General features: G+C 46.0%; 1 protein-coding gene across 7 annotated transcripts in view; it reads left to right on the forward strand.

Moving 5' to 3' along the window:
- Nucleotides 1-21,321, forward strand: part of Mamld1 (mastermind like domain containing 1) — a 124,544-nt gene extending 103,223 nt beyond the window's left edge. For 6 of the 7 annotated variants that reach the window (XM_075957460.1, XM_075957458.1, XM_075957456.1 and 3 more), the window contains 3 exons: nucleotides 11,044-11,287; nucleotides 16,942-17,026; nucleotides 19,088-21,321. In XM_075957460.1, coding sequence (XP_075813575.1) covers nucleotides 11,044-11,287; nucleotides 16,942-16,982 — 285 coding nt within the window. In that variant the 3' untranslated portion in view covers nucleotides 16,983-17,026; nucleotides 19,088-21,321. The remainder of the gene's footprint in view (nucleotides 1-11,043; nucleotides 11,288-16,941; nucleotides 17,027-19,087) is intronic. The other variant, XM_075957463.1, reaches the window with a different exon arrangement.
- The last annotated feature ends 5,456 nt before the right edge of the window (nucleotides 21,322-26,777 follow it).

The following is a 26,777-nucleotide window of genomic DNA, read 5'->3' on the forward strand; positions in this document are numbered from 1 at the left end:
GGTCCATTTGGTCTCAGTTGAAATTTAATTCTGTCATCTCTTTCTTGATTCTCCACTTGGATGATCCATTCATTATTGAAAGGAAAGGGTTAATGTCTCCAATATGATTGTATTAGAGTCTATCTCTCCCTATAGGTTTATTAAAAATTTAAATTATACATTTGTGCATTCAGATATCCAATGCATGTATTTTTCAGCTTTCTGTCACTGTGGCAAAATACTTCGACAACCTAAAAGGAAGAGAGATTTATTTTGGCTCAAAGTTTCCAAGGTTTCCATCCACAATGACTTGGCCCCATTGCTTTGTGCCTAGAATGAATCTGAACATCACAGTGAAACAAACCATCTCACATTTTGTGGCTAGGAAGCTAAATCAAGAGGAATGAGGCTAATGCCCCCAAATACCTTCAAAGACACTACCCTCACAATACATACTCACACACACAATGACATAAGTTCCTATAACTATGCCCCATCTGCTAAAGATTCCACTACATTCCAGTAGCACCATGAGATGGAGACAGAGCCTTCAAATGATGAGTTTAGGTGTTAATGAGCTATTAAAATCCAAACTCCTTAGACACTATATAATAACCTTCCTTCATCTCTTTCTACTGTTTTGGATTTTAAAATCTGTTTTATTTGACATAGGTATGGCTACTTCTTCCTTTCTGGAATTCTGGAATCCCTTTTACATGAAATTTTCTTATCTCATCCCTTCATTTTTAGTATATGTGTGTTCTCAAAGACAAATTAGTTTCTTGTAACCAATATGTGATTGGGTCTTTCATTTTTATCTGTCTCATCACTCTATGAATTTTAATTAGATAATTTGGTCCATTTACATTCAAGGTAATTACTGGTATCTAAGATCTTACTATTACTGTTATTTAAAGTTATTTTCTAATCATATTGTAGTCTATCCCCCCCCCAAAGCCTTCCTTTGTGGTTAAGTGGATTACTCCAGTCATGTGTTTGATCTCTCACTTATATCTGAGTTTTCCATTACAGATATTTACTTTGTGGCTACCATGAGGCATATAAAAATAATTTATTTTCTAAATGTTACCATCTTGGTTTGGCTGTAAAGATAACTACAGAATCAAAAAGAAAGAGAAAATATACTAATAACACTTTCCATGTGCACTCTATTTCTTCTCATCTTTTGGATCTCTGATACTCCACTTTGTGACTTTGTGTATTGCTCATCTTTTAGTATATTAATGTATTCATATTTTTTATTTTCCCTTTGGTCTTCATCCTAAGGCTATGAATAATTTATGTACCATGCTTACAGAATTAGATAATTCTCAATTTCTATAATTACTCTTCTTTGTGAGTTGAATACCTTCCCATGTTGAATTTTCACTCATTAGTATCTTTTGCTTTAGTGTTTGCTTGTGTAAAAGGTCTCAGAAAGATCTGCTCTCAACTTCTGCTTGGGAATGTTTTTATCCCTTCTTCCTCCTCTAGAAAAGATAGCTCTACTAGATATAGTATGCTCGGCTAACAGATTCCTTTTTTTCTTTAGTACTGTGAAAATCCCCCCCCCCCCACGCACACACACACCATTTGAGACCTTGATCATAAGAGAAGGGTAAGCAAAATTGAACTAAATTTGATGGGAGCCATTTGGCCTTTCTCTCCCTGAATACTTGAACCCTTCTCTAGGGCTGGAAAACTTTCTAGTACTATTCCTTTATGTAAGGTGTCCACTGCTTTGGCATTCTCAGGTCTTTCTTGGATACTTCCTCTTTTTATATTGTCCCAAAGCTTTCCCACTCTTTCTTTATTCCTTTTCACTCTTACATTCTCCATCTGTTTCCAGCCACCTGTCTTCAAGCTGACCCCTTCTGTTTAGTCTATCCTGGTTTTGTTGTCTCTTTTGTTGGTTTTTAATTTTGCTGAGTGTATTTTTCAGCTCAAGAATTTCTCTTCAATTTTTAATTGCGCCCATCTTTTTGCTAAGTTTCCTCATTAGATTATCAACATGTTTTCTTTAAGCTTTAAACAAACAGCTGTTTTCATTCTCTATCTAAGCTGTATTCCATATTGATTACTATCTGGTTAGTTTCTGATATCCTGTTTTCAACACTAAATGAAGTTATATTTTCCCAAAAGCCCTTGATGCATATTGCATGTGGAATCACCTTGGGTTTGAAGGATTGGTTATCATAACAGCTTTAGTTGTGCCTGACTTAAGAGAAATTCTAAGCAGGCTGCTTATTTTCATGTGCCTGCAGTTACTTCCAGTGCTTCAGCACTGGATAACATCCAGGCCCAGATTTGCTGAGAGTCTGCTGTTGATGCATTGTCAACATTTTTAGTACTATACGGCAATCCACATGCTGATTTGTTCCAAATACACTATTGGCATTTGTTAAGAAAGAACTGGAGTGAGGGCCAGAGAGATGGTGCTGCCAGCAAAGGCTCTTGTCACCAAATGTGACAACCTGACTTCAATTCTAGGACCTATGTGGTAGAAGGAGAGAACCGACTCCCACAGGTTGTCCTGTGATCTCAACACATGTGCTGTGGTTATGAGCACACCTACACAATACACATACATACCTATATACATACATACCTACATACATACATGTATACCTATATACATACATATATACCTACAGAAATACTTTGGAAAAGTAATGAAAATAGAGCTGTAAAAGAAAAGGAAAGTATCAAGAAAAAATAATCTGCCCCAGCAACTTTCTTTCTGGGGTTAGGGGAGACCCAAATACCTCTCTTGTAGTGGTTGGTCTATCACTATGTAGTAGTATTTCGCCTAGATCTGGGAATACTTGTTGTAATAAGAGCGGCGGGGCTGTGTCCCCAGCACCCCGGCCACCTGCTAGCTTATGCCCCGAAATAAATACACAGACACTGTATTCTTTTAAACACTGTTTGGCCCATTATATCTAGCCTCTTCTCGGCTAACTCTCGCACTTGGACTAGCCCATTTCTAATAATGTGTGTAGCACCCCAAGGTGCGCTTACCAGTAAGATTCTAGCCTACATCCATCCTGGGTCGGAGCTGCCCGGGAAAGAGGAGTCTGGCATCTGTCTGAGGCTTCTGCCCCAGAGAGGAGAGCTATCGAGTCTGAGCTCACTTCCTCTTCCTCCCAGCATTCTGTTCTGCCTACTCCACCCACCTAAGGGATGGCCTATCAAAATGGGCCAAGGCAGTTTGTTTATTACCAATGACCTTCCTCCATCAAATACTTGTGAATGGACCAGCCTCAGGCTTCTAATTCATCATACCTGTGGCTCTTCATACCTTCATATTGTGTCATAGCCCAAACCGCAACCTGCTAAGATCATTATAACTCTAGGGTTAAACTAAAGGCCACAGTTTTCTGCTCCACCTATTATTAAGGCAGATGCAGATCCTCAGACTGGCTACAACTCACTCCAGGCAATGCTAGCTGGAATAGATATCTGGCCATGCATCTTCACCTAGCCCTCGAGCTATCCCAAAGGCTCTGTTCACAGGCCTTTAATGTCTGCCCACTGTTAAGTTTCATCAGCCTAGCATAAAACTTGATAACCAAGTTTTCTGCTTTATGCCTTGATCTACCAATTATGAATGCAATCTTGGGCCTTGCTCTGCTGCCTGAGGATGAGATGATATTGTAAAAGTAGTTCCTGTTGTTTACATAGGTTAATGGCAAAACTGGGTTACATCTGAGGCTCACAGCAAGAACCTATGCTGTTTTATCCCGTATGTGGTGGTCAGTTCATATCTCATCTGGTGTTAATTGAGTCCACATTACAGATCTGCTACTGTGCTCCATATCTGTGCCTTGTGCCATGGGTTCTAAAGTCTAAGAAGACTGACTTGGAGAAAGATGTGCGAGCCAAGGTTTGGGGATGAGTTGTAGCTATTCCTCACTGTTTTTCAATGCCTACTCCATTGGCTGCCACCACAGGATTAACTTAGTTGTAGTAGTTCTCAGATCAATAAATGGTACTTCGCTCTAAGCACGCAGGAGTGTACTCCAGCTTCTCTGGGGGAACTTAAGGAGACAAGAAGCACAGTGGAATCCAGGGGCTGAATGACAGAGATGGGAGGTGGTGGGGAGGAGAATGGAACACAGAGGCTATAGGGCCATTGGAAAGAACCCAAGCCTGGGCATAAGGGTGGAGGTGCAGTGGCTCTCCTAACCCAGGCCTCCATGATGAATCCCCAAGTGTCATGTGTCTCAGCATCTAACTCCCAGGAAGAAACGGATGGACATTGGAATAGCTCAGTGCTGGAGACTTCCTACTCCTCTCACTTGTGGCCTCTGCTTACTCTGGGTCCTGCTTCCACTAAGCTATTTAGCCTAGATCCACCCTTCACCTTTTCTGCTTCCCTTCCTGGCTTTCAGACAAGGGAAAGTGCCCATTGTTGGGACAAATGAGTCTCAACAATGTGCTATGGTTGTGATCTAGAGTGAGGAGCTCTGAATTCTAGTCTTCTGTGGTGTGGGGAAGGGACTTTTCCTGCTGGGAGCCTCGGTCCCCACTGTGTCTGTTAGCTTTCTACTGCAATAACAGACACCTAAGATAACGAAACAAGAAAGAGACAATTACTGCTGTGGAGATTCGAGTGATGACTATCTGACCCCATTGCTTTAGGCCGAAGAGCGGGCCAGCATGACAGGAGAGAGGAGAAGGGCCTTTGCACTTGCACCTCAGAGCCAGCTGTAAAAATAAGAGAGAAGAAACAAACATTCCAAAATTTCCTAAAGGCTCCCATCACATCCACCTCTGAAAGATCTACCACCTCCCAACAGTATCCAAGATAAGGCCCTGAGCCTTTAACGAAAAGAAATGGGGTTAGTAGTGAGATCAGTCTCTTAGGGTATTCCAGATCCAAACTGTAGCACCCACTTATTAAGTTGAGAGCTGGAAGGAGCCAGTGTTGCTCCAAAGGGGGGCATTCCAGAATTCTAAAGACAAGGTCTTCAAAGGAGGGAAGGGAGGGAGGGAGAAAGGAATCAAGCAGGCAAGGAAGGAAAGAAGCAAGCAAGGAAGGATGAATTTCAGGCAGCCATGTCATAGGAGTCTCAGAAAACCAGCTGCCTGGGTGTCCACAGATACATTACATGGGGAGAAGACAAGCTCCACATACTAAGCACCCGTTCATTGGTATTCAGATCGGAAGTGAGAGAGCCAGCACTGGACACATTCCCAATCTCTTGCTGATAATGTGCACTTCAGGCCCACAGCTTTAAACTTCGTGCCCTGCCCCAAAGGTTCCGCACCTGGAGTAGCTCCAGAAAGACAAATGATTTGTACAGAATACTAAAGTGCCTTTTGAAACTCTAAACTTGAGTTACTCCTTTGACATAGTACTTTTTTTTACTACTGCCAGGACTCTCAAGGAAATCCCTTGTAGAATGTGTGTAGTAGATATGAAAGAGAGTATAAAACATCGACCACCAACCAAGGGAAGAAAGAAAACACTGAAAATAGCCTAGAATCTTCCTGGGTTCCTACTCGCTGAGAGACCACACTTAGTGCTGACTTCCCAGAGGCAGCTGTGGAAGTAACTCTAAACTCTGGGGAGCTAGGAGAGCCCTGTAGACATTCACAGAACCAGTCTCTGCCAAACTTCTGCACGTGGCTTTTACACAGGCTTTCTGTTCATCCTTACTCATTTTGACATGAGGACCTTGTGGCATTTTTTAATGTCTAATTGCTTTCTGATTGCAAGAGTAATCTGTTCTTTTGGAACTGAACTTGAAAAATCCAGAAAAGTATCTTTTAAAAACCCACAAACCTCAAGGGATAATAAAATATGTAAATATGAATATATAATAACCCAAGGATAACTCCTGCTAGCATACTGGAGTACAGCATTTTATTTTTTTCTATGCAGACATCTATTTCTCATTAGCATATTGCTATCAGCCTGCATATATAACTTTTCCTCCTATATTCTGAAACATAGCATAACTGTGGAAAGGTGTGGAAGATCTCTATGCACTGAGTAGCAGGCAGGGAAAAGTAGAAAACAACCACAGATTGGGTAGAGAAACAAACTCCTGGCCCTAGTTTGTCCCCCATGATCACAGTCCACCTACCATGTAGGGACCCTCATTACCCTAATGCTAAGAGAATCCTTCTCATTCTTTTCTAAATCAAACATATGCCACACTACGCTCTGCTAAAAGAAGTCACAGCCACTACTAGTTGAAGGCCTCCAGAGGAAAGAAAGCTGAGCTTTCCCAGTGCCCTTTTGTCCCCAGCTGCCCTTTAGTGGAAAGTGAGCGCTAAAGCAAAGTGAACCTAAAGAGAGATAAGAGTTCCTGCCTCCGTACTGGGATATGGGGCAGAACTGTGGACAAGATATTAGGCTTGCAGAAGAGATGGGGCCAGCAAAGGATCAAGTCCTATCTCTACCAGGGTTGGGAGAGGCACATATATACCCATAGATGCAGAGACCTGCTTATTTCTTCAACACCTCTTAGCCAACAATTTCGGTTGGCCACCACCCCATTCCTCTCACCTCCCAGTACCAGACTATCTGAGGCTCCTGTTCTGGAACATGGCAGAGATTTCGCCACATAGAGCAAGTGGCTTTACCATGTTCCCCTCTGCTGATTTGTGATTCACCTTCTTTGAGGCTGAGTAGTCAGCCTGCTCTACTCTGTCTGGGTGGTTTGGGTGTAAGGGGTTTGTTGGGGGTGCTGCTGCTGCTACTGTTGTTTTCAAATGTGGCCTGGCTATGCTTCCCAAATTGCCCTGGGGCCCTGAGTCTAAGCAGGCCTCTCCGCTCTCTTTCTCTTCTATAGTAGCTACAGTGGTAGCTGTCAGCTCTGCATTTCAGCTTCACAAACTATGGTGCTATTATCTCCCCTCCTAGCCTCCCTTTCCTGGTGGGAATTTGTTTTTAAAAGCAAAATGAAACACAGAGGCTTGCTGTAGTTTCGTGGATCTTTTGGAGGAAATGAATTTAGATGCATGCATTAGATCTGCTGTTTAAATCCGGAAGTCCCCAAAGGAAATCCTGCCACTCCCTTCCTAAGCTGTCTGAACTTGCCTGTCAATTGGATGGCTCCTTCTGAACCCCAGGGCCTAGGAGCAGCGCTTACTCTGTCCAGGAGGGGACAGAGGGATGTGAAGTTGGGAGGAGACTACTTCATCTTGGCACACAATGATTAGAAGCCTAGGGTTTTGTTGGTTTTTGTTGTGTTTTTTTTTTTAAGTCAGAGTCTGGCTCAGCCTCCAGCTTGGCTACCTGCTCACCACAGGTTTTTGAGCTAGTTGCAATCAGGAGAGAAAGAGATGGTGTTCAATTTTGACTCTGGAAGACTTCTGTGTAGCTAAGGTGCATGTTTTTTGCCTTTTATTTAATGGGGAACAGAAACTGCACCACATAGCATAAAACTGTGATACAAAGAAAAAAGATTTGGGGGGACATTGTAACTCCCAGAGGTTTCTAGTCATAAGAGCAATCTATTGTTTTATGTGAGATCTACTTATAGCATCCCTTCCTTTGCTCACTTTGTACTTCAGCTGGGGCTTGTGGCGATCTTCAAAGTGCCTTCTCCTATCTTGCTGCACCTGAATGAGTAGTTCCAGGCCATTATGATTGTGCTACTGAAATAGGGCTGCCCACACCATTGAACCGTCTGCTGTAGTTGGTTCCATGTGCCATCTGCAGGCTTTTCTGCCTGATGGACTACTAAGGCACTGCAAGCATATGCTGATGTTTATGGAAGTTCATTTCTTTATGTTTTTCCTTGTTATTGTCTGAGAATTTCATACACGCATACAATATAATTTGATCACATCTACTCCCATGTCCTGCCCTCTAATTCCTCCCTTGCCCACCCCAACCCTGTTCACTTTCAATATCACGTACTCTTTTTTTAAACCCACAAAATCCACTTGGTGTTGGCTGCATGTGCATTGTAATACTTATGGTGAGCTCGTGTGTATGACTGCCCTGTTGTCTGGAAAACTCTCTATCACTGTAGTCATCCACTACCTTTGCTCTTATAATCTTCCACTCAGCTTTGGGGGAAGGAGTGTGACATAGGTGTCCCCATTTAAGTCTAAGCACTCACAGTCTCTTATTCTCTCCATGTTAACCACTTGTTGGTCTCCATGTTAATCACCATCTATTGCAAAAAGCAGCTTCTCTGATGAGGGTTAAGAAATGCCCTCATCTATGGAATAAAAATAACTCATTTAATACTATGCTCCTCTAGCACACTAATAGTGGTACATTCTTCCCCAGCATCTACGAACTAGCCAGCCATGGACTTTGGACCAATTATTAGCACTACCAGGATAGTTTCACCTTGTAGAGAAGGCCTTAAACCCCATCAGAAAGTCGCTGCGCCACACCATAACATCGGTGCAACTATTATACCAGTTAGTATACCTTGCCAGGCCACTTGCTATTGGAGCTCATGGTGTTCACAGCCGAGTGAGGTTAATGAGTCCTTTCTCCTCTAGTAGCATGCACAGCACCACCCAGTTTAGGAACACTAGTCCACAGGGCTGAAGCTTCCACACCAGCAGCAGCTTAATTTTCCCAGGTTCTGTAACTCAGGTGTATGGCATCTTCAACAATGGGGGCTTAGTAGCAAATTCTGAAGATTAATCAAGAGTAATGGGGATTGTCTGTAATAGCTGGAATTCCATAGGAGTCCAATGGCCTACAACTCAAAAAGAAGTAATCCATGCCTGGCCCTGGGCTTTTTATTTGATAACCTATAGTATCTATAGGAGTCATCCCCACACACACACATTATAGGGTAACTCCATTTAAATTCCCTTTATACTTGTATAGGTGTAATCTACAAAATAGGCATCCATATGGTTTATTCAAACACCTTTCCTCTTAGTTACCCCTCCTCACACTCCCTCCTCTACCTTGCTCTCCCATATCCTACCTCAGGCAAACATTCCTGATCTATTGTTCCTTGTTTCTACTTTGTACCAAATGTGTTCTTCCCTTCAAAGCCTCCCCTGTGACCCCAGTGTCCTAATTTCTACGGGTAAGTGGAAGTCCAGTCCTTGAGAAATTTCATCACAAAACCTTTTCAAGATGTGAAGTTACAGAGGCTTCCTGAGAAACTTAAAAAAAAACAACTTTTATTCTCTATGAATAAAGCTAATTTCTGACTTTTACAATCTCATTGTGGAGTGGGAGAATTCTTCAGAACCTGAGAAATATGTGTACCAGGACTATTCCAGCTCCAGTGTTTAAAGGCGGGTTTGCAGCCTCCCACCTACGTTCCCAGCATTATGGAGGTGGAGGCAGGAAGATCAGAAATCCAAGGTCATCCTCGGGTATATTAGTGGGTTCAGTGAGTTTGAGGACAGTCTGGGACCCATGAGAACTGTTTCTAGAAAGCTGCTATAGAATAGTGTTCAGAGTTACCAAGAGCTAAGCATGTAGGGCTGAAAATTGCGAATTCTAGAAAATCACAGTTTTCCTGTCTCACCCTGATGACCTCTCTCCAAGGACAAATGGGAGCTTGATGAGTCACCCAAGTAGAGTGGCACTGAGCTTGCTAACTGGGACAAATGTTATCAGAATAGCAAAGAAATGGTTGAACTTGGGAAGGGGGTTGTTGGCCTGTTTATTTTAGATAGACATGTGTTACTTCTAAAATATTCCGTGTAATCATTTTCTTATTGCCATATTTAAATATATATAATTCATTCCTAAATGACTGGAACCTCCCTGGAACACCTCGTCTATACTTTGACTATAACACTTTTCCAGTCCAAGGCTTATTTTCCATATCACAATGTAGTAATTCAGTACATGCTACATGTGGACTTGGGAATGAAGCAAACCCATGTCCACCTCTTGCTTTAGTACTCAAAAGCTGTGTGACTTTGGGCAACTTAATCTCTCTGGGTCTCCATATCCGCATCTAAAAAGTAAAGACTGTAACAGCCCCTACCTCCTAGGCAGCCATTTGTCAGGACAGAGTAAGACAATGTTTAAAGCCCTAGATTGAGTTAGTTCAGGGAGCACAGAAATGATCAATAAATTTACTGGTGTAGTGTTTATTGTTATTTCAAATAATATATGCATAGGTGACCACTAAGTAATTCTTGTTGTGAGTCGAATGTTTGTCTTGGACTCAGGGAGTGACCAGTCCCCTTTCCCCTGGGCTGCTGGGTGGACACCATAGACCACTTAGAGCCGAATGAAAAACAAGAGATGCCGCCTGATACAGGACAAAAAGAACATCTCCCCTTCATACAGGCTTCCTCTATCCTTTGAGGCATGACTGCTGCTAGGCACTTGTGTGTTTGTCAGAGTGTCAAAGGTTTGCTGGCCACCTATTTGAGTTTTGTCTTTGCTAATGTGTGCATCAGGATAAGTTATTTTCATTTCTTATCTGAAGGAACTGGGTCACGCATTTCACACACTCAGAACTGGTAAAATCTGTATCTTGTAAAACCAGATGGCAAGGGAGCTCATGTCCCCAAAACCTTATGGCCTGCCTGGTCAGGGTCTGGTGCAGTGGGGGCTGCAGCTCAGGGCACAGCTGATGGGAGGGATATACTTGACTGGTTTTGTACTCCCCTTAGCAGTCTACACACTAGCACCTGCAGACCATGGTTGAGTTGTATGTTCTCTTGTGAGGGCAGGGTAGGGGCAGGAGGGATCCGAATATGAAAAAGTCATTGTCAATGAGCCAGCTAACTTGACTTAGCTTTATTCCTGCTTCCAATGAGACAGTGATTGCTTAAGGAAGGACATGACTCATATGAAATCCTTTTATTAGCATTAAGTATTCCCCCAAACCAACCAAAACACATAAAAAAATCATTGGTGCTCTAGGGAGGAGAAGGTGTCACACAGCAAACACATTTTCAGCGGAGAGAGACTATACCTTCCAACTGGTCCACAGCCAGCTAAGAGTACGAAGATATTTGGTTTTGTTTCCCCAGATCAGTTGATATGTATAACCACAATACTCAAAGAACTAAATTAGTTGGTCAGGTCAGTGACAAAAATCAGTCAGAAGCCTTTCGTGGCCAAACAGCTGATGATTGTTCAATCGGTTGTTGTAGACTCATGTAGACAAAGCCTGCAAGCTTGGGGAAGCCAGGCCTCCCCAGGTCAGCCTGGGGCGACAGCCCCCATCCCGCCAGGCCCTGGGGAGTGAGTCCTTCCTGCCCGGCAGCTCCTTTGCTCATGAGCTGGCCCGAGTCACCTCCTCGTTCGGCACCTCAGAGGCAGCCCCCTGGGGCAGCTGGGATCCGAAGGCCTGGAGGCAGGTTCCTGCTCCACTACTGCCCAGCTGCGATGCTGCAGGTAAGTCACACACCCCCGCTGTGCCTAGCTTTCCTCATCTGTCAGCTGGGGCACATTCCCCTGCTCAGCCTGCCAGCCTGCCTCATGGGGATTTGGGAGGAACTCAGGAGGTGACAGTTCTGAAAAGTAGGCCCTTTGCAGCCCTTAGGGTTGTGTACTACTATGAGGGATTTCCAGTACCTTCTACATTTCTTCCTTAGAATTCTTTGGTAAGGTGAAGAACTCAAGCAAGCAGAGTTGTCCAAGCCCTTTGACCTTGACCTTACCTCTAGAAACAGTTGCAGATTGCTTAGGGAAGTCTCTCCCATTGGCATCCACCTTCTAGCACCCCATTTGTTTCTTTGCCTGCCTGCCTGCCCCTCTGTCCAGGCTGGGAGGGTGCACCTTCAAATCTCCCACCTAGTGCCTGCCTGTCTGCTACCTAGTGAGACTTTAGGACTCCACCTCCTGAGAGTGACCTGCTGTGGGCTCCACATCCCATACCAGTCTTTGGCCTCCCTCAGGATTCCTGCTCCAGCAGTGGGCAGCTGGACCACCCTACTAAAGGGCAGACAGTCTAGGGGACTTGTTTCAGTGTTCTATACCAAGCCTGCCGAAGCTATCTATTCTATGAATGTAGCTCAGCCTCTCTCTCAATTCTTAGTCTAGAAGGAATGACTCGGCATGCCTCCGAGTCCCATTAGTGCTCACAAGAGCAAGGTGATGAATACCAGCCTTGGCAGATTTTATTTGAACCATAGAGCGATTGTTCTGAGACCCGAAATATCAATGGCCACAGGATGTCTGCCCTATCTGTACAGAAACCTGCAGAAGATGGTCACTGAGCTGAGAGGACCTCCCGAGAGTCTGGCCTTTAATGGAAACTCTGCTTTAGCGCACACAGCTTTGTTCTCTTTATCCTGTGTGCCCTGGTCTGGAAGAACAAGCCGTGCTTTCCAGTCGAGGGCTATTGATTTCTCTCTCCCCCAGAGTCACAGCACTCCTTAACTGCCTCCTCTTTGGCTGAAACCAGAGGAGTCCTGTCCAACCCCAAGCTCCCAGGGAAACCGAATTATCAAAACCCCAGGAGGCTCCGTCTCCTCTGAATATCGTGCTTTCGCCCAGTCCTGCTCAGCTCTTTCTTGGTCCCAGATGCCTTGTGAGGAGATTGCTGCTAGCTTGACTGGAATTCCTACTCCTGGCATCACTAATCCTGTGCCCAGACCAGTGCCTTGCCTGTGGAGTGAATGCACAGTGGGCTCTCCACTTGGAGAGACAGCTCTGCATTCCCTCTCAGTCCCTGGTCACTGCAGCCAGTGGGGCAGAGGGAACCAGAGGTTTCGGGGACTGCAGAGACAGAAGACACACAGGTCTCCTCTGCCTGAGGATCATCCCTAACATGTAAAGCAAACACTGCAGTATCAGCCAGCCCTGAAGCCACCAAGACTAGGTGTGGGGGGTGCTTATACAGGCAAAGACAGTCCTAAGGTAGAAATGACCAGCTCAAAGTTGGTCATTCACTTTTGATGCCATGTATTTTGTGGTGTCCCCAGTGGTGGCTTTGGAACCCTCTAAGGGTAGGTCCAGTACTGTAAGTGAAGTTTGTAGCCATATGCACAGGGACAAGGAAAGACCTCAGCAGGCCAGCACCACCACGGATCTTGCCTAATAAAGAAATGGTATGGCACATTTGGTTATAGTGTGACCTGAGGGTTCTGCTCAGGCCTGTCCACTGGGTGTCCCTTCACCTGTGAAAATTCCTTTAGAAGACAAACTATCTTCAGTGATTGACTTGTGTTTTGATAATTCCCCTATCTAGTATAAGTTCCCCAAGGGTAGAGACATTCAGTAATGCTCTCATGATAGGAACAGCTTGGCTCTGAGCACAGAAGCCATAAATATTTGTCAATTGACTGCTAAAGGAACTGCTTGAGTTACCCCGTTGGCCTTATCTTCCCACGTAGTCCTCAGGCAGATAGGATTGAGGGACCTCAGAGTCCTGAGCATCTGGAACTTACTTTCAATTCTATGGGGAAAAAAGTGCTTTTCCTTGTGGGGTAATAAAGAAGCCATGCCAGAGCTCATTAACCTTTGGGACAAATAGTTGATGCTTTCTGTCGCCTAGTAGGCTGGCTTCCATGGGGGACACTCAGAGGGCAGGGACTGCTGGAGAGCAAGTTCGAGGTGCCTTGTAGAAAAAAATGGACCCTTCTCTTTTTCCTTTCCCTTCCTTTCCCCTTCCTCCTCCCTTTTCCTCATCTCTTTCCCCCTTCTCGTTCTTTCCCTCCCCCCTCATTTGTTACATTCTCCTTCCTTTCCTCCCACTCTCTCCATCCCTCTCCTCCTGCTCCCTATCTTCCCGGTCCTCTTCCTCCACTCTTTGTCTCCTCCCTATCTCTTCATCCCTCCCTCGGTACTCTATTTCTCTAGAGGAGCACAGAGTAGGTAATTTTTGTTCAAATAAGGCCCCAAACCAGGGACCGTTTGTAAGAGGACTTATGTCCAATTTCTGCTGGCTTCTAAGACCCTACCCCCTCAGGTTGGAGAGTCCCTTTTTATAACTGTTGGGCTGCTAACACCTGATTTTCCCTCTTCGAGGACAGAGAGAAGACCAAGCCTATGGCACAGGAGGCCACAGGAGGCATTAAGATGCTGTTTCAAGCGGCTAAAGCACAGGCTCACTTCTGGCATAGCCTGTGCTGAGATCCGTGCTGTAAATAGGCAGCGAGAGCGTTGGGCAGCCCAGGCCTTTTGCCTCTCTACTGCTTGGCACCTAAGTCAAGACACCAGTGTCCCAGAATCCCCCAGATACAAGAGGCACTTTATAGTTTCTTGGGTATCAGCATGAAGCTTCCAGAAAGGCAGGGCCTGTTGGTGAATGTGGCTAAGTGGAGCTGGGAAAGACTGTTACAGAGGAAAAGCTGGGGTCTTAGTTACCAAGACTTTCTGCTGGCCCCAGCCCTAGGCTTCCTAGCTTAGCCTGTTTTGGGCTCCCACAAAGCTTGCCTGTCAGTGTCCCATACAAGATTTGTGTGACAATTGCTGCTCTAGAAACTTGACTCATTTAATGACCCCTCCATCTGTGCTTTAAAAAAGCCACCAGACCTGGGCTATCCTTCACAAGAGGGGCTATAAGAGTGTACTGTCACCCAGCAGCAATTCTCAGCCACCATTTCCTCCTGGTCACTGAAACCGTTTGTCATTTCCTGTTTTCTCCATTTTCCTATGGTTCTAATTGTCAGTGTCAAAAGGCAACAACTGTTTTCTTGGGGCTTATCTTTGGAGCACATTGACTCAGAACAAAGGATGGGAGCCTCGTCTGCAAAACAAAGGAAGCAGCCTCCTCTGGAGGCCTGGAGAGAAGGCCAGGAGCCCTCTGTCAGGGACAGCAGGACCTTGGTGGGAGCAATGGGCTCCAGGGCAAAGAGCCAGCCTGCCCACAGAGGACATTCAGAATGAGGGGGGGGGAGTCCTATGGAGCTGGCAGTCAGCACCCAGACAAGCACGGAGCTGTTAGACGCTGGCCAGATTTCCCCCAGCCACTCTGGACACTCTGAAATATGTGCTTCCCTGGACAAAGACTTCCCAGAACCCTAGTGATTTTTGTGAGCCTGACCCCAGGTATGCCGTGCTCTCTTTCATCTGGTAGGCCAAGTAATCTAGGGTTTGACTGTTGCCATGTCCCTAAACACACTCACCCTGTCCGTCTGCCCCTTTGCCCTTTCCTGCCCTGCCTTGATTTCTGTTGGGTCATACTCTTAGACTCCATCTGCCCCTGCCCCTGCCCTTGAAAACTAATAAGGCAGACGGTTAGAGGGAGAATGCAGGTGAGCTTGAATTCACATCAGCGCCATGCAGGCCGAAGTGAATGGAGTACATGCTAGCCAAGTTGCTATGGGCAGTCTTTTCATCACTTTTGAGCCTCACATGCCCCATCAATAATCTGGGAACTATAGATCTTTCCTGGTATCCTTAGGAAAAACAGAAGTGAAAGAGACATCTTTAGAAATGGTCACCCACCCAGAGAATCTTCAGCCAGATTCAAATGGAGTGGCCTGGGCTGGTCATGTGACCCCCTGACTGCCTCTGGATTATGGCCCGATGACAGGAAACAGTGAGTGTGAAGTGTTCAGGACAGTAAGACAGATGCAACCCACCCCAACTCCAGACCCAGTGATTTAGTAGGAAGAGGGCAGCTCTGCTGGGCAGCAGAGAAGGAGCCTCCCTCCCCTGGCACATCCTGACTGCCCAGTGCTGGAGGAGGCAAGAGTTCCACAGGAAGCAGCCTAAGGGCAGGATAGAAAAGCAAAGCTCAGTCTGGGGAAATCACTTATGCTGTGGTCGCCCAGGTGCCATGTGTTTGTCTTCTGTGCCTTGGCAGGGACTAAGGCCAAAAGCTGCTGCCAGGCTTGTAAGCCAGGCACACTCCCAAGCCCAGGCCTTCCGCCCCACCTATTGCCACGCCAGCCCTGCCCAGAGCAGACAAGGGCTTCTGGGTGCAATTTCTGGAAAAATTGGCCCTACACAGGCATCCCATATCCCAGGATCCAATCTTCTGGCATCTGGGGTCACAGGGCCAATTAGTGACCTAAAGGGGTGCACTTCCTGGCAGCTGCCTTTGATGGAGAAAGAGGTGGAGGTGGTAGCAGAGGAGAAGAGATGGTGAACCCTGACCTGTGGCAGGCCACACCTTCACCCCAGTCACAGTCAGGCCCTGCCAGCATGAAGGGCTCAAAGCAAGCTGCCATCACTATGTCTGGCCTTCAGGTTGGTTGTATTTTTGACCTTGGTCCCATGAGCTGATTCCAGACTCCATGCGGGGCCTGAGGTCCTGAAGTAGGGCTCTTCCTCCTGAACCCCCAACCCACTTGGAGATGAAGACAGGAAGTTCCTCTCACTCACCACACTACATCAGCTCAGGAGGAAGGGAAGTGGCCAGTGAGTATCTGGCTACCCTTGGTGTGGAACGGTGTGTCCACTGAACCATGTGACCATCCAGGACTATTTGGAGCAAGCTTCAGTACCTGCTCCATGACAGTCCTGCAGAAGCGGGGCAGTCATCACCACTATTTGGTGTGATGTGTTCTCTTCTAACCCTAACAGACCCAGCCAGCTCACTAGCCATCCCTTGACGGGAGAATTTGAAGTATTTGTCCCTACCGTCTATCACTTACCATCCTTGGGATATAGCTACTTTATCTCAAGCTCCCAGAGTGGCATGCCCAGTACCTATTAGTACTGTGGGTATGGTTTGGCCAAATCAGAGTAGTATAAGACTGTCACCTCCATCCCTCTACATACTCTGCTTCTAATAATGCAGCCTGATGTTAAATTTGCTCTTTTGACAACCATATCTCACTACTGACCCATCCTGAGCAGACAGACATCCCGAATGCCTAACTGTTTTTCTGTGCTCTCTCGCTGTTGAACGCTGTCTCTCCTGCCCCAATCTTTGCTCTTACAGTTTTTTGGTTTTCTTAGCCCAGATGCAGACTCCTTTATGTCTACTTGTGTGATCTTGCTCAGGAGGGTGGGGCATGCATGCGAGTGTGTGTTGATGTGTCCGCTCATGCTTTTGCTGCGCTAAAGCCGAGTCCTAAGTCCCTCCACAGCAATACAAGGCTGATGTTTCTTGGTATCTGTAATCTAATCTGGCCTTTCCATCTTCTGTTTAGCAAGAGAAGCAGAGATCAGGTCCTATGGCAATGACCCCTAAACAGCGGAATATTTATATCGCCCAGCAGATGACTCAATTTCAAGGTAAGCAGAAAAGATCAGTGTTCCTAAAGGAGCCAGAGAGGTGGAGTGCCAGTTCATTTCTGATTCTACAGTTTTTGCATGTGGTGTTAGAGGGACAGGGAGAAGTCTGAAAGTCACATCAGTTGTGCCCAGGGTAGAAACCTAACACTGAGAGTAGTTCACCTGCCTCTAAAGCACTATCCATCCCAATGGGAGGTCTGATCGTAATGGTTTCAGTATAGCTTTAATTGAAGAGGGTGATTAAACAGAGTCAGATCCCTTAAGTCCCCCATTCTGTTGTTGCTCATTGTTATCAGAAGATAGGGTCTCTCTCTGTAGCCCCGGCTACTCTTATACTCCAACTGTCATTGTGCCTCAGCCTCCAATGTGTTGGGCTTACAAAAGTACATCACCATTACCCCACTTTCGATGAGAAACAAGCCCCTTGGGACCCTGCCTTGCCCTTCCCCTCCAACACACATGTTCCAATTTATTTCTAATGGGTTTCAGGGCCTTTATATGGAAAGTATGGGGAATGAAAAGGGAATTGGAGATACCCTACCTTAGATATTGGTTGTATGTGTGGGGATGACCTCCCATAGTCTCCACGGATAACTAAGGGTTCCTACCCTACATAACAGCTATCAATGCCATCCACTATTGGCAGTGGTCAGCAAAACCCAGCTTCTATTTCATGGAGCTTACAGATGCACCAAGGCAGCTTGAGTTAAACAACTCTCCAAGCTAGTGAGTCCATGAGTCCTGAGGAAGCAGTGCTCAGCACTCGCTGGCTGGCCCTCGCACGGGCGGGCTACATCTTTATTTCAGCCCCCATGCTACCTAAACATCATTGTTCCTTAGTACTTGTGCAAAATGCAATGGTCCCTGTGACCTGGTAGCAGCCAGGGTTGTGTCCCCCTGACCAGACTGGAGTGGCCAATGCGATCAGGCCTGAGTCATCAGAAACAGGACTCAGGGGTCAGTCTTAGGAGGTTGGACTATAACCTAGGTGAAACACTTGCTTCATGCTACAGAAAGGTCCTAGGCTAGGCGTGTTACAAGTAAAGGGGAAAATCTATTCATAGCATCAAGCATATACTATATGGGAGATCACACAGGCCAGGACTGATGCTTCCTACTTGATCTAGAGCAAAGTAGACAACCACCGTCGGCCTCAGTTTCCACTTCACAGAGATCCCAGGAAATATGACAGTGGGCCATCCCGATAATGAAGAGAAAGTAATCCCAAAGCACTGCCAGTCTCTCCACCACGACTGTTCCATGACATGAGGCTTCCAAGTTTCGAGTATTTAGAAAGGACCTCACTGCACTTCAGATGACAAACATGTGAGCCTCTGGTCCAGATGCTGAGGCCACTTAGGCTATGGAACTTAGACGGAACAGAATACTTCTCTCCCCTGTGTGTTACATTTGTCAGGTGGATAAAGTCCTGTCTTATGTTGTCTAAGGGGCTGAGCTTTCTTCTCAGGCCCCTCCCCCACCTCTCCCTCCCTTCCACAAAATAGGAACCATCTGTTGAGGGATGGATGGTGCCAGGATATTAGAGCAAATGTAAATACCCTGCCTTCACAGAGCCTCCAATACACATGAAGACGCACGTCAAGTTCAACGTTCTCCATTCCTTGGAGAGCAGTGGTTCTCAACCCGTGTGTCATGACCCCTTTGTGGGTCAAAGGATTGAATATTAGATATCCTGCATATCAGATATTTACATTATAATTCACAACAGTAGCAACATTACAGTTATGAAGTAAAAATGGAAATAATTTCATGGTTGGGGGTCAGCACACATGAGGAACTGGATTAAAGGGTCACAGCACTAAGAAGGCTGGGAAGCACTGACATACAGTGCTCTGAGAATGGGCTGTTCTCAGAAGATCTTAACTCGAGGCTACTGGCAAAGGAATGGGAATGAGGGAAGTTGGGAGGGACTGGGAGAACGAGAGAGTCAAGGGTGGGGGCAAAGACTAACTACATTGTGCCTGTAGCTCATGCCCAGTGACCACAGCCTATGTTCAGTACACCTTTGAAACTAAAATCCCTATGCCTTTTTCCATACAGCAGTACAAGAACAAGTCATCTCCAAGTGTATCCAGACCTATGTGAGACCCCCATCCAACCATCATATGATGCCACCCAAAACTGAGCTCCTCCAGGACAATCTGATTCCAAGACTATTACCACCCTTTAGTCACATAGGTGTTTGCTCATCAACTCTGAAGAAACAGCAAGTCAACACCGGCTTCCCATTTCCCATCTCCTCAGGCTTGGGTCAGGATCCCCTGAATAGTCTTGGCTCTGTGTGTCCCAAAGCCAAGGCCATGCCCCCAGAAGTGCCCCTGCCCAAGTTCTGTGTCAACCACCTGGGTAGCCAATCCTTTACTTCCCACCAACTCAGCTTCCCTAGTGTGCCAATGATGTCTCTAGTGTTTAGTAATGCAGTCTGGGCAGTGGCAGCTGCAGCTGTAGCCACACCAGTTTCAAAGAAATCACCCCTGAGCCAAGTAGATATTTGCATGCTGCAGTGTTGTGATAGTAGCACCATTCTCTTTGCCAAGGTACCCATAAGTGTACCCCCAACAGCTCTAGCATTTCCATCTCAGCGGGCTGTGGTCCAGGCCAATCAGATAGCCCCAGGAGTCAGGCCTGGCCAGAAGGTGCCTGCGGCTCTGGTTGGCCCCAGATTCAGCTTATTGGGCAATCAGAGCCTTGTGCAGAGCCCAGCACAGGGGCCAGTGCCTGTACTGAGCACCACGCCCCTCCAGCAGAGCATGGCCAGCTGCTCTCCCTTGAGTCCCGTTCAGGGACTAGAGCCGCCGCCAAGCTATATAGCTGCTATTGCTGCCACCAGCCAGTCCCCAGGTACCTTGATGAGAGCTAGCACATCCCCTGAGCCACAGGACAATGTCTTGCCTCAGGCCCAGTCCCCAACCAATGGACTGATCTCACCATCATCTGCAGGCAGTGAGGTGAATTTCATGGAAGAACTTTTAGAAGGCTCCAGTGTGGCCCCAGATGAAGACTGGGTGTGCAACTTGAGGCTGATAGATGACATTCTGCAACAGCGTGCTGCTGCCCCAAATGCCACAGCACAGAATGCTGAACAAGTCACCCAGGGTGCCGAGGAGCTGTAAATCAAAGCAGGGTGCCCCAGAAAGCCCCATGCTCTCACTCAAAGGTGTTGCCTGAATCTGCAGCCAATGTGAAACTGGCCCTAGACACCCACAGTAGGCTCCCAGTTCCACTCTGAATCCTGTCAACCCTGCCCATCCCCCTGTCAACCTGATGAAGAAAAAGCAGGTGATTTTTCAAGCTACTTGTACATATTTGAAAATTTTGTAAATGGTTTTCCTAATCATAAATGACAGAAGTATTTATACTTGGTTTTGTGGCTTTGTAAATAAAGTGGCGGCTTTGGTTGCAATAGAATTGTGTTTATTATACATTGTTCCAAACATGCAGACTGTGTTGTTCGCTCCAGTGATACCTTGTTAAACCAGGTGGCTGAGTCACTGAGATTTTCATGCCACAAGAGATGTGGATGTGACCAAGAAGTGTTGTTGTGCAAACTGACAAATGCCAAATAGAAGCCACTTGGTCATTAATTTCCACTCCATTACAAACTGTGCTACCCCGTGTGACTATCCTATCTCTCGCAAGCCTTTAAGTCTCAGCTAGTTCTTTCCTAATGAGCATTTACAGCAAAAGTCGTGGTATGAGTAAGTGGCCCACAGAGACACTCATGGAAGGCCAAGAGCATCCTTTAGGGTTGGTTGGGAGAGGTGCAGAAATAGCCTTTGAGCTGAGTTTGTGACCTGGCCACCTCAAGGAACTAGAGCGTTCCCTTCCCTTTGTCACCTGTGGTGACCTTCAGACGCAGAGAAAGCCCCAGCTTTAGAAAGCTTTAGTGTGACATCACAGAGTGATGCTTTAAAATCTGCTTTAAACCATTTGACATTCATTTCTATAGAAACCTCTGTAGTTTTGGGGGGAAAGTCTGTAAACATTAATAGTTGATTTGGGGTTTGTCGTTAATGGTTTCTATTTGCAATTCTCGTCATGTATATTTAAGCGTCAGTTAGAGAAACTCTACAGCCACTGTCCTGTAAACTTTTCGCAGTGTTCAGATCTTGTGTAATCACATTTTAATTGCCACCTTGTATTTTGATTCTACAATTGAAATCTGGCATCTGTTTCAGGCCAGTGCATTTTTGTTGTTGTTGTTATTGTTGTTGTTGTTGTTGTTGTTTTGTTGTTCCCCCTTTGTTCTGTAATAAACAGCCAGGAGAAAAGCGTCTCTGTGTTCTCATTTCCTTCGGGGAGTCTCTAATCCCCACAAACCCTAGTCATCTATGACTTTGGTGCCCTCAGAAGCTGCTTCTATCCTATGAATCACAAAAATGTTGCAACAGAGTCAGTGTGCATGTATGTATGTGTGTGTGTGTGTGTGTGTGCATGTGTAGACATGTGCACATGCACACGCATGTGCTGTGGAATGTTTTATAATTAGGGCCCAGAAGCAACTCAGTTTGACCTCAACCCTTCATCTTACAGAGGCAAAAACAGGGACCAAGCAGCCACTTTGAAAATTCCAGACTGGGGGCAGGAGTGGAGAGGCACACACTCTGAGATCCAGAGACTCCCAACCATCGTCCTTCTACCTTGTGGGAACATATACTTTTTCTTTTTGGTCAGCCCTGCTGCAGCCCTACCCCACAGGCTAAGGGTGGCTCCATACAGAATGAGCTCCTGCTTCATCCGCGTGAGATGAGGTGGCCCCAGGAAGTGGGGAAGATACTGCAGACAACAAGCCACAGAGGGCCGGATCCAGTTCTTCTTGCAGAGAGGGTACTCATACACAGAAGTTTAGTAAGAGCCGACCCTAAGATGGCAACATGCCTGGCCCCACTGCTCAAGAAGTAGACCTGTACTTCATAGACAGCCTTAAAAACGCAGTAGTATGTCTAAGCAGCTGTGCACACTTGCAGCGTGCACAAAGGTCTAAAGTCCTTTCCCCTGGTTTGGTCTAACTTGCACCACACCCAACTCTGTTCATTTGGAAACGTGGAGTCAGAAGAGTTCAGCAACAGTACAAGGAAAGGTCAAGGTGGCCTCCTCTTTGGGTCCAGGCCACTAATGCAAAGGCCTGAATGATATCTGCCTCACTTCCTCTGGAGGAGGAGCTTCATCCCCAGGGTCCCAGACCCAGCCCTTTTAAAAAGCCTGCTGCCTACAGCAATGTGGGATACAGCCCCCCACTCCCTTTTCTTCTCCCAATCAAGAACCAACATCTACAGCCAGAGACTTTGCCCAGGGTAATCAGTTCCCGCTTAGTCAGATGCAGCAGAGACAGACACCTGTGTGACTTAACCTTGGGCCCTCTCCATCATGGCAAGTGCCTTCCAAAGAAGTTCACCTGATTGTTGCCTCCTCTGAAGCGGACCCTAATAAGACCTTTGCCTCTCCCATTAGGTGGACAGGACCTAGCAGCAGGTAGCAGGAGTTCATAAATGAAAACTTGTCTTCCTAAAGGAGATGGGGAGCCAATAGTAGCACAAAGCACACGTGCATGTGCAGAAGAACACACACACACACAATGTAATGGCGTAAATGAAGGCAGACAGAAATTATAAGAATATATTCAGCTTTAATTAGGGAAAGACTCACAGAACCTGTTCAGCAACTGGAACCCAATGTAAAATACTCTCATAAGATGCCCACACCCAACATTCAATGCAGTGACTAAGGACAAAGGTTCCCAGAGGTAGAGTAGCCTCCTTGGTCAGTGACTGAATAGAAGGCATTCAGAGGAATAGCCCTTATCCAAAACTCCATGGCTTTGTTGGCCGCGGTTCACACTGGCCTCCATACTGCCTGCCAAGCATTTCTTTTAGGTCCAGGTAAGGGACATGCCCTATAGTCAATCATTACTCCCTATAAGGACTGCTCTTCTGCCTGAAGCCCTCCATTGTTACAGTCATGGGTCAAAGTCTGGAGGGTATCCACTGAGATTACCAGGACCTTTTGATTTGGTTTTATTTTATTTAACAGTTTTGTGAGAATGTCTTTTGTGAGTACTGTGTTTATATCACATCCACCCTTCTATGCCCCCCTCTAACTCCTCACATTTCCCTTCCAACTCCTTCTCAAACTCATAATCTCTTCTCTAATTTGTATCATAACATATGTATGTATACAAATACAACCTATTGAGTCCGTTTGGATTTGCATGTACACACATGTGTTGAGCCAGGGATACATGGATTGTCATAGAAATAGAGACAGTTTCTTGAGTAAGAAAAAAGGCACCCGAGAATGGAAGTAGGCTAAAGAATTGAGATAGGATCTGGGGCTCAAAAGCCCTGATCCACAGGCATCAGGGCCCTCTGTAAGTCATTTACATGGCATGTACATTCTTCCACAATTGAACATCATGTCCCTTTCTCATGTATGCTGTCCCTTACACATAGGCCCTTGGTCGTAGGTGGTTCCATTCCTCCTCTATCATTGATTTCTTTCATTTATTAATCTTGATGCCTCTTTCGTCTCATGCCCTACTGTCCTGCCGCATCATCAACACATCAAGCAGGCCCCAGCTGTCCATCAGGCAAGCCACACCTAGGGCTCATGGGCCCTCTTGTCCCTCCCTCTCTCTCAGTGGGTCCAAGGGAAACAAACGTTGGGTGGCAGGAAGCTCATTGATGCTTTGCTGGTTGTGATGAGATTCAAGTGCATTGCTAATTGCATATGGTTGTCATGTGGTACTATGAGCTAGTCCTCAGAATCTGCCGGTCCCAAAGCTGGATTACATGTCCTGTAAAAACTCCCTCCAATTTCTCCCAAGATGCCTCCTTAGCCTGCCCAAGAACACCATAGGTTACAGCTATCATACCTCTTCCAACTCTGCCAGTCCACTGTGATCCAAGAGAAAAGTGGAGCTTGATCCACTGAATTGCTTCCATCTTACATTCCCTGAGGCTCAAACTTTCCAAGTCACCTACCCTGACAAAGTCAAGGCGGAGCAGGGGTGGGCCACGAAACAGAACAGCTCTCTGGTCACTTCCTGTCACCTGATGCTCCTGCCCTCACTGCACTCCTAAACCAGTGGCTGCTGCTTCTGCGTGACAGTTGTCCCAGGTCACTCCTTCTTAGAGACGTGTGCTCCCTCACACCTAGCCTCCAGCCTCTCCTCTGGAGCCCCTCCCAAGTACACCTGTCCAGCACTGTCTCTTGCTCTTTGCTCGCCTTTCCAAGGAGTGCCTGCTCTCACCTCCCTTTTCCTCTCACCCCAACTCAGAACAATCTGGCTCCTGCTCAGTTCCTCCCCTAAGACCTCTTCTCAAAACAACTTCCTGTCCCCATAAAGCCAAGGCAAGCTGCTTACTTCCCAGCAGCAGTGGGGAGTGCCCCTTCAACGGAGTTAGGATGCCTCTGGGCTCCTGGGAAGGTTCCCCTTGGACAGGGCAATGGGCTACTCCTTCTCTGAGGTCCCCAAAGAGATGCTGCCCCTTGTACTGCTTGTTCTCAGTTTCCTAGGATGCCTTCATTGTCTCCCTATCTTGTGACTCTATCTTTGGAGACCACACCCAGCATTCTAGCACCCCAGTAGCTGCTCAGTATCTGAGCATCACAGCTGAAAAGGGTGCGGTCCATCTGGTCAGGGCTCTTACTTTCAGTTCCCTCATTGATCCCTGGAAAAACTGGTGCAGAGCAGTTAGTATTTTCATTGTTTTGTTGAAATAGCTGAGAAAAAAAAAACCTTTAAAAAAGGGTGGTGAGGTATTTTGGCTCACAATTTAAGAGGAGATAGGACTCATTTTTGGTGGAAGATGCGGTGATGACAGCACATGACAGCTGATCACATTGGACATACATTATCTACATGCATGAAAATGCCATCATGAAACCCATTAGGATGGATAATTAACATATGCTAATAAGACCTTTTAAATTTTAGTATTTTGAGAATTTCCTGCATAAGTATGGTATTTTCATCATTTCTACCCCTCCCTAAACCCCTCCAACTCCTCCTATATCCCTCTTATTCCCTCTCAAATTCTTGACCTCTTCATTGATAATTTTATACACACATCATCATCACCACCACCACCATCTACTGAGTCCATATAGTATTGCTCACGTGTAGATGTGTTTAGGACTGACCATTTGGAATAGGGTAGCCTTTCAGGACATTCCTTGCTCCTGGAGAAAACTGATTTCCCCCTCCCTCAGCATCCACCGACTGTCTGTAGTGTTTCATCTGAGGGTGTTTTGTGAAATTCCTCCCAGGCCCCTTAGCATGGCAACCGGTATGGTTATTATGCAGGTCTTGTTTCAGTAACCATATTGTTGAGATTTCATGAGTGCAGCATCCCTGTTATGTCTAGAAAATACTCGATAGCATCAAGCATCTTGATTTCCTGGCTTTTACATTCTTTCTGCCTGCTCTTTCATGATGTTCTCTAAGTCAAAGGTTTAGGGGTTGTATTGTATTGTACCAAGCAGAACTGATTATGTCATGGCCACTTATTCTATGCATTTTGACAAATTGTGGGTCTCTGTAATGACCTTTATCTGCTTCAAAAAGCAGCTTTTTTTGATAAGGTATGAGAACTATGCACATAAGTAGACATAGTATCTATAATTCAGTTAGTTAGAAATGATACTGATTTAGGATAATGGCAGTCATAGGTTCTCCTTTAGAGTACATGACCTGTCCCCTCTCCTGTCACAAGTAGTTGGCCAGGTTTACAGTGCCAGGCATGAATTCCCTGCTATTGAGTAGCCCTTTTGACCTCCTCAGTCACTGCACACATGCGGAGCACAGACAGTCTTGCAAGCAAAATACTTAACCACATACAATAAAAATAAATATTTCAAAGAAGAAGAAGAGACAGAATTGCCCGTGGGAGTCATGCTGCCACACATTCAGGGTAGGTCTTTTCACCACATGCAGAGGTTTGTGTCCTTAACCACGCCCACTCTTCCATGATGACCTCTGACTCTAAAGCCATTCTAAATCCTATCAAGTTGACAATTAAGACTTGTAGGATGAAAGACCTTGGGCACTGCTGGGTTCCTCCCATTAAAGAGCCTGGTCTAGAATCCCACCACCAGCACCAGCACCCCAGTAGCACACCTTACGCCCCTCCCCCAATCGAAAGCTCTTCCTTGAGAGAGGCCTGTAGGACAGAAGCTATGCAGTGCTTGACAGTTTCTAAAGAATACCAGAAGCCTGACAAGCTTCTTCCAATGCTAAAAGGAGCATGTGTTTCTACCACAAACCACCCCATCATCTCCCTCCCAAGCACTGAGGTCAAACTCTGGGAACCTAACAGAAGTCCCTAGGAAAGTGAGCCACCACGCTCTCTCCCTCTTCTCTTACAACAGGTTCAGACCACTTGGGAGGGAGATGTGTCCAGGACCTTTTATCTGTCGCTTGTACCCCAGCCATGAAAATCATAGGATTGGAACACATGTTCCAAAGCATGTTTGTCTTTCCTAGGGTGGGGCCATTTTGATTCAACTTATAAAAGTAGCATCCCTGCATCAGACTTTTAAAAGTAGATGGAAATGATCCCCAACAAGCCATTAATGGATTTTTTCACTTTTTTCTGTGCTCCTTAAGTGGATTTTGTTCCTTGTCTTCCCCATTTTGTCCCCATGTGTAGTCATAGGTGCAGACTGCTCCACTGTGATATCTGGGAATCTGGCCTCCACAGTCAACTCATCCTCAGTTTGTCTAAAACTG

The sequence above is a fragment of the Microtus pennsylvanicus genome, chromosome X (assembly GCF_037038515.1).
Source record: "Microtus pennsylvanicus isolate mMicPen1 chromosome X, mMicPen1.hap1, whole genome shotgun sequence".
NCBI classification, from domain to species: Eukaryota; Metazoa; Chordata; class Mammalia; order Rodentia; family Cricetidae; genus Microtus; species Microtus pennsylvanicus.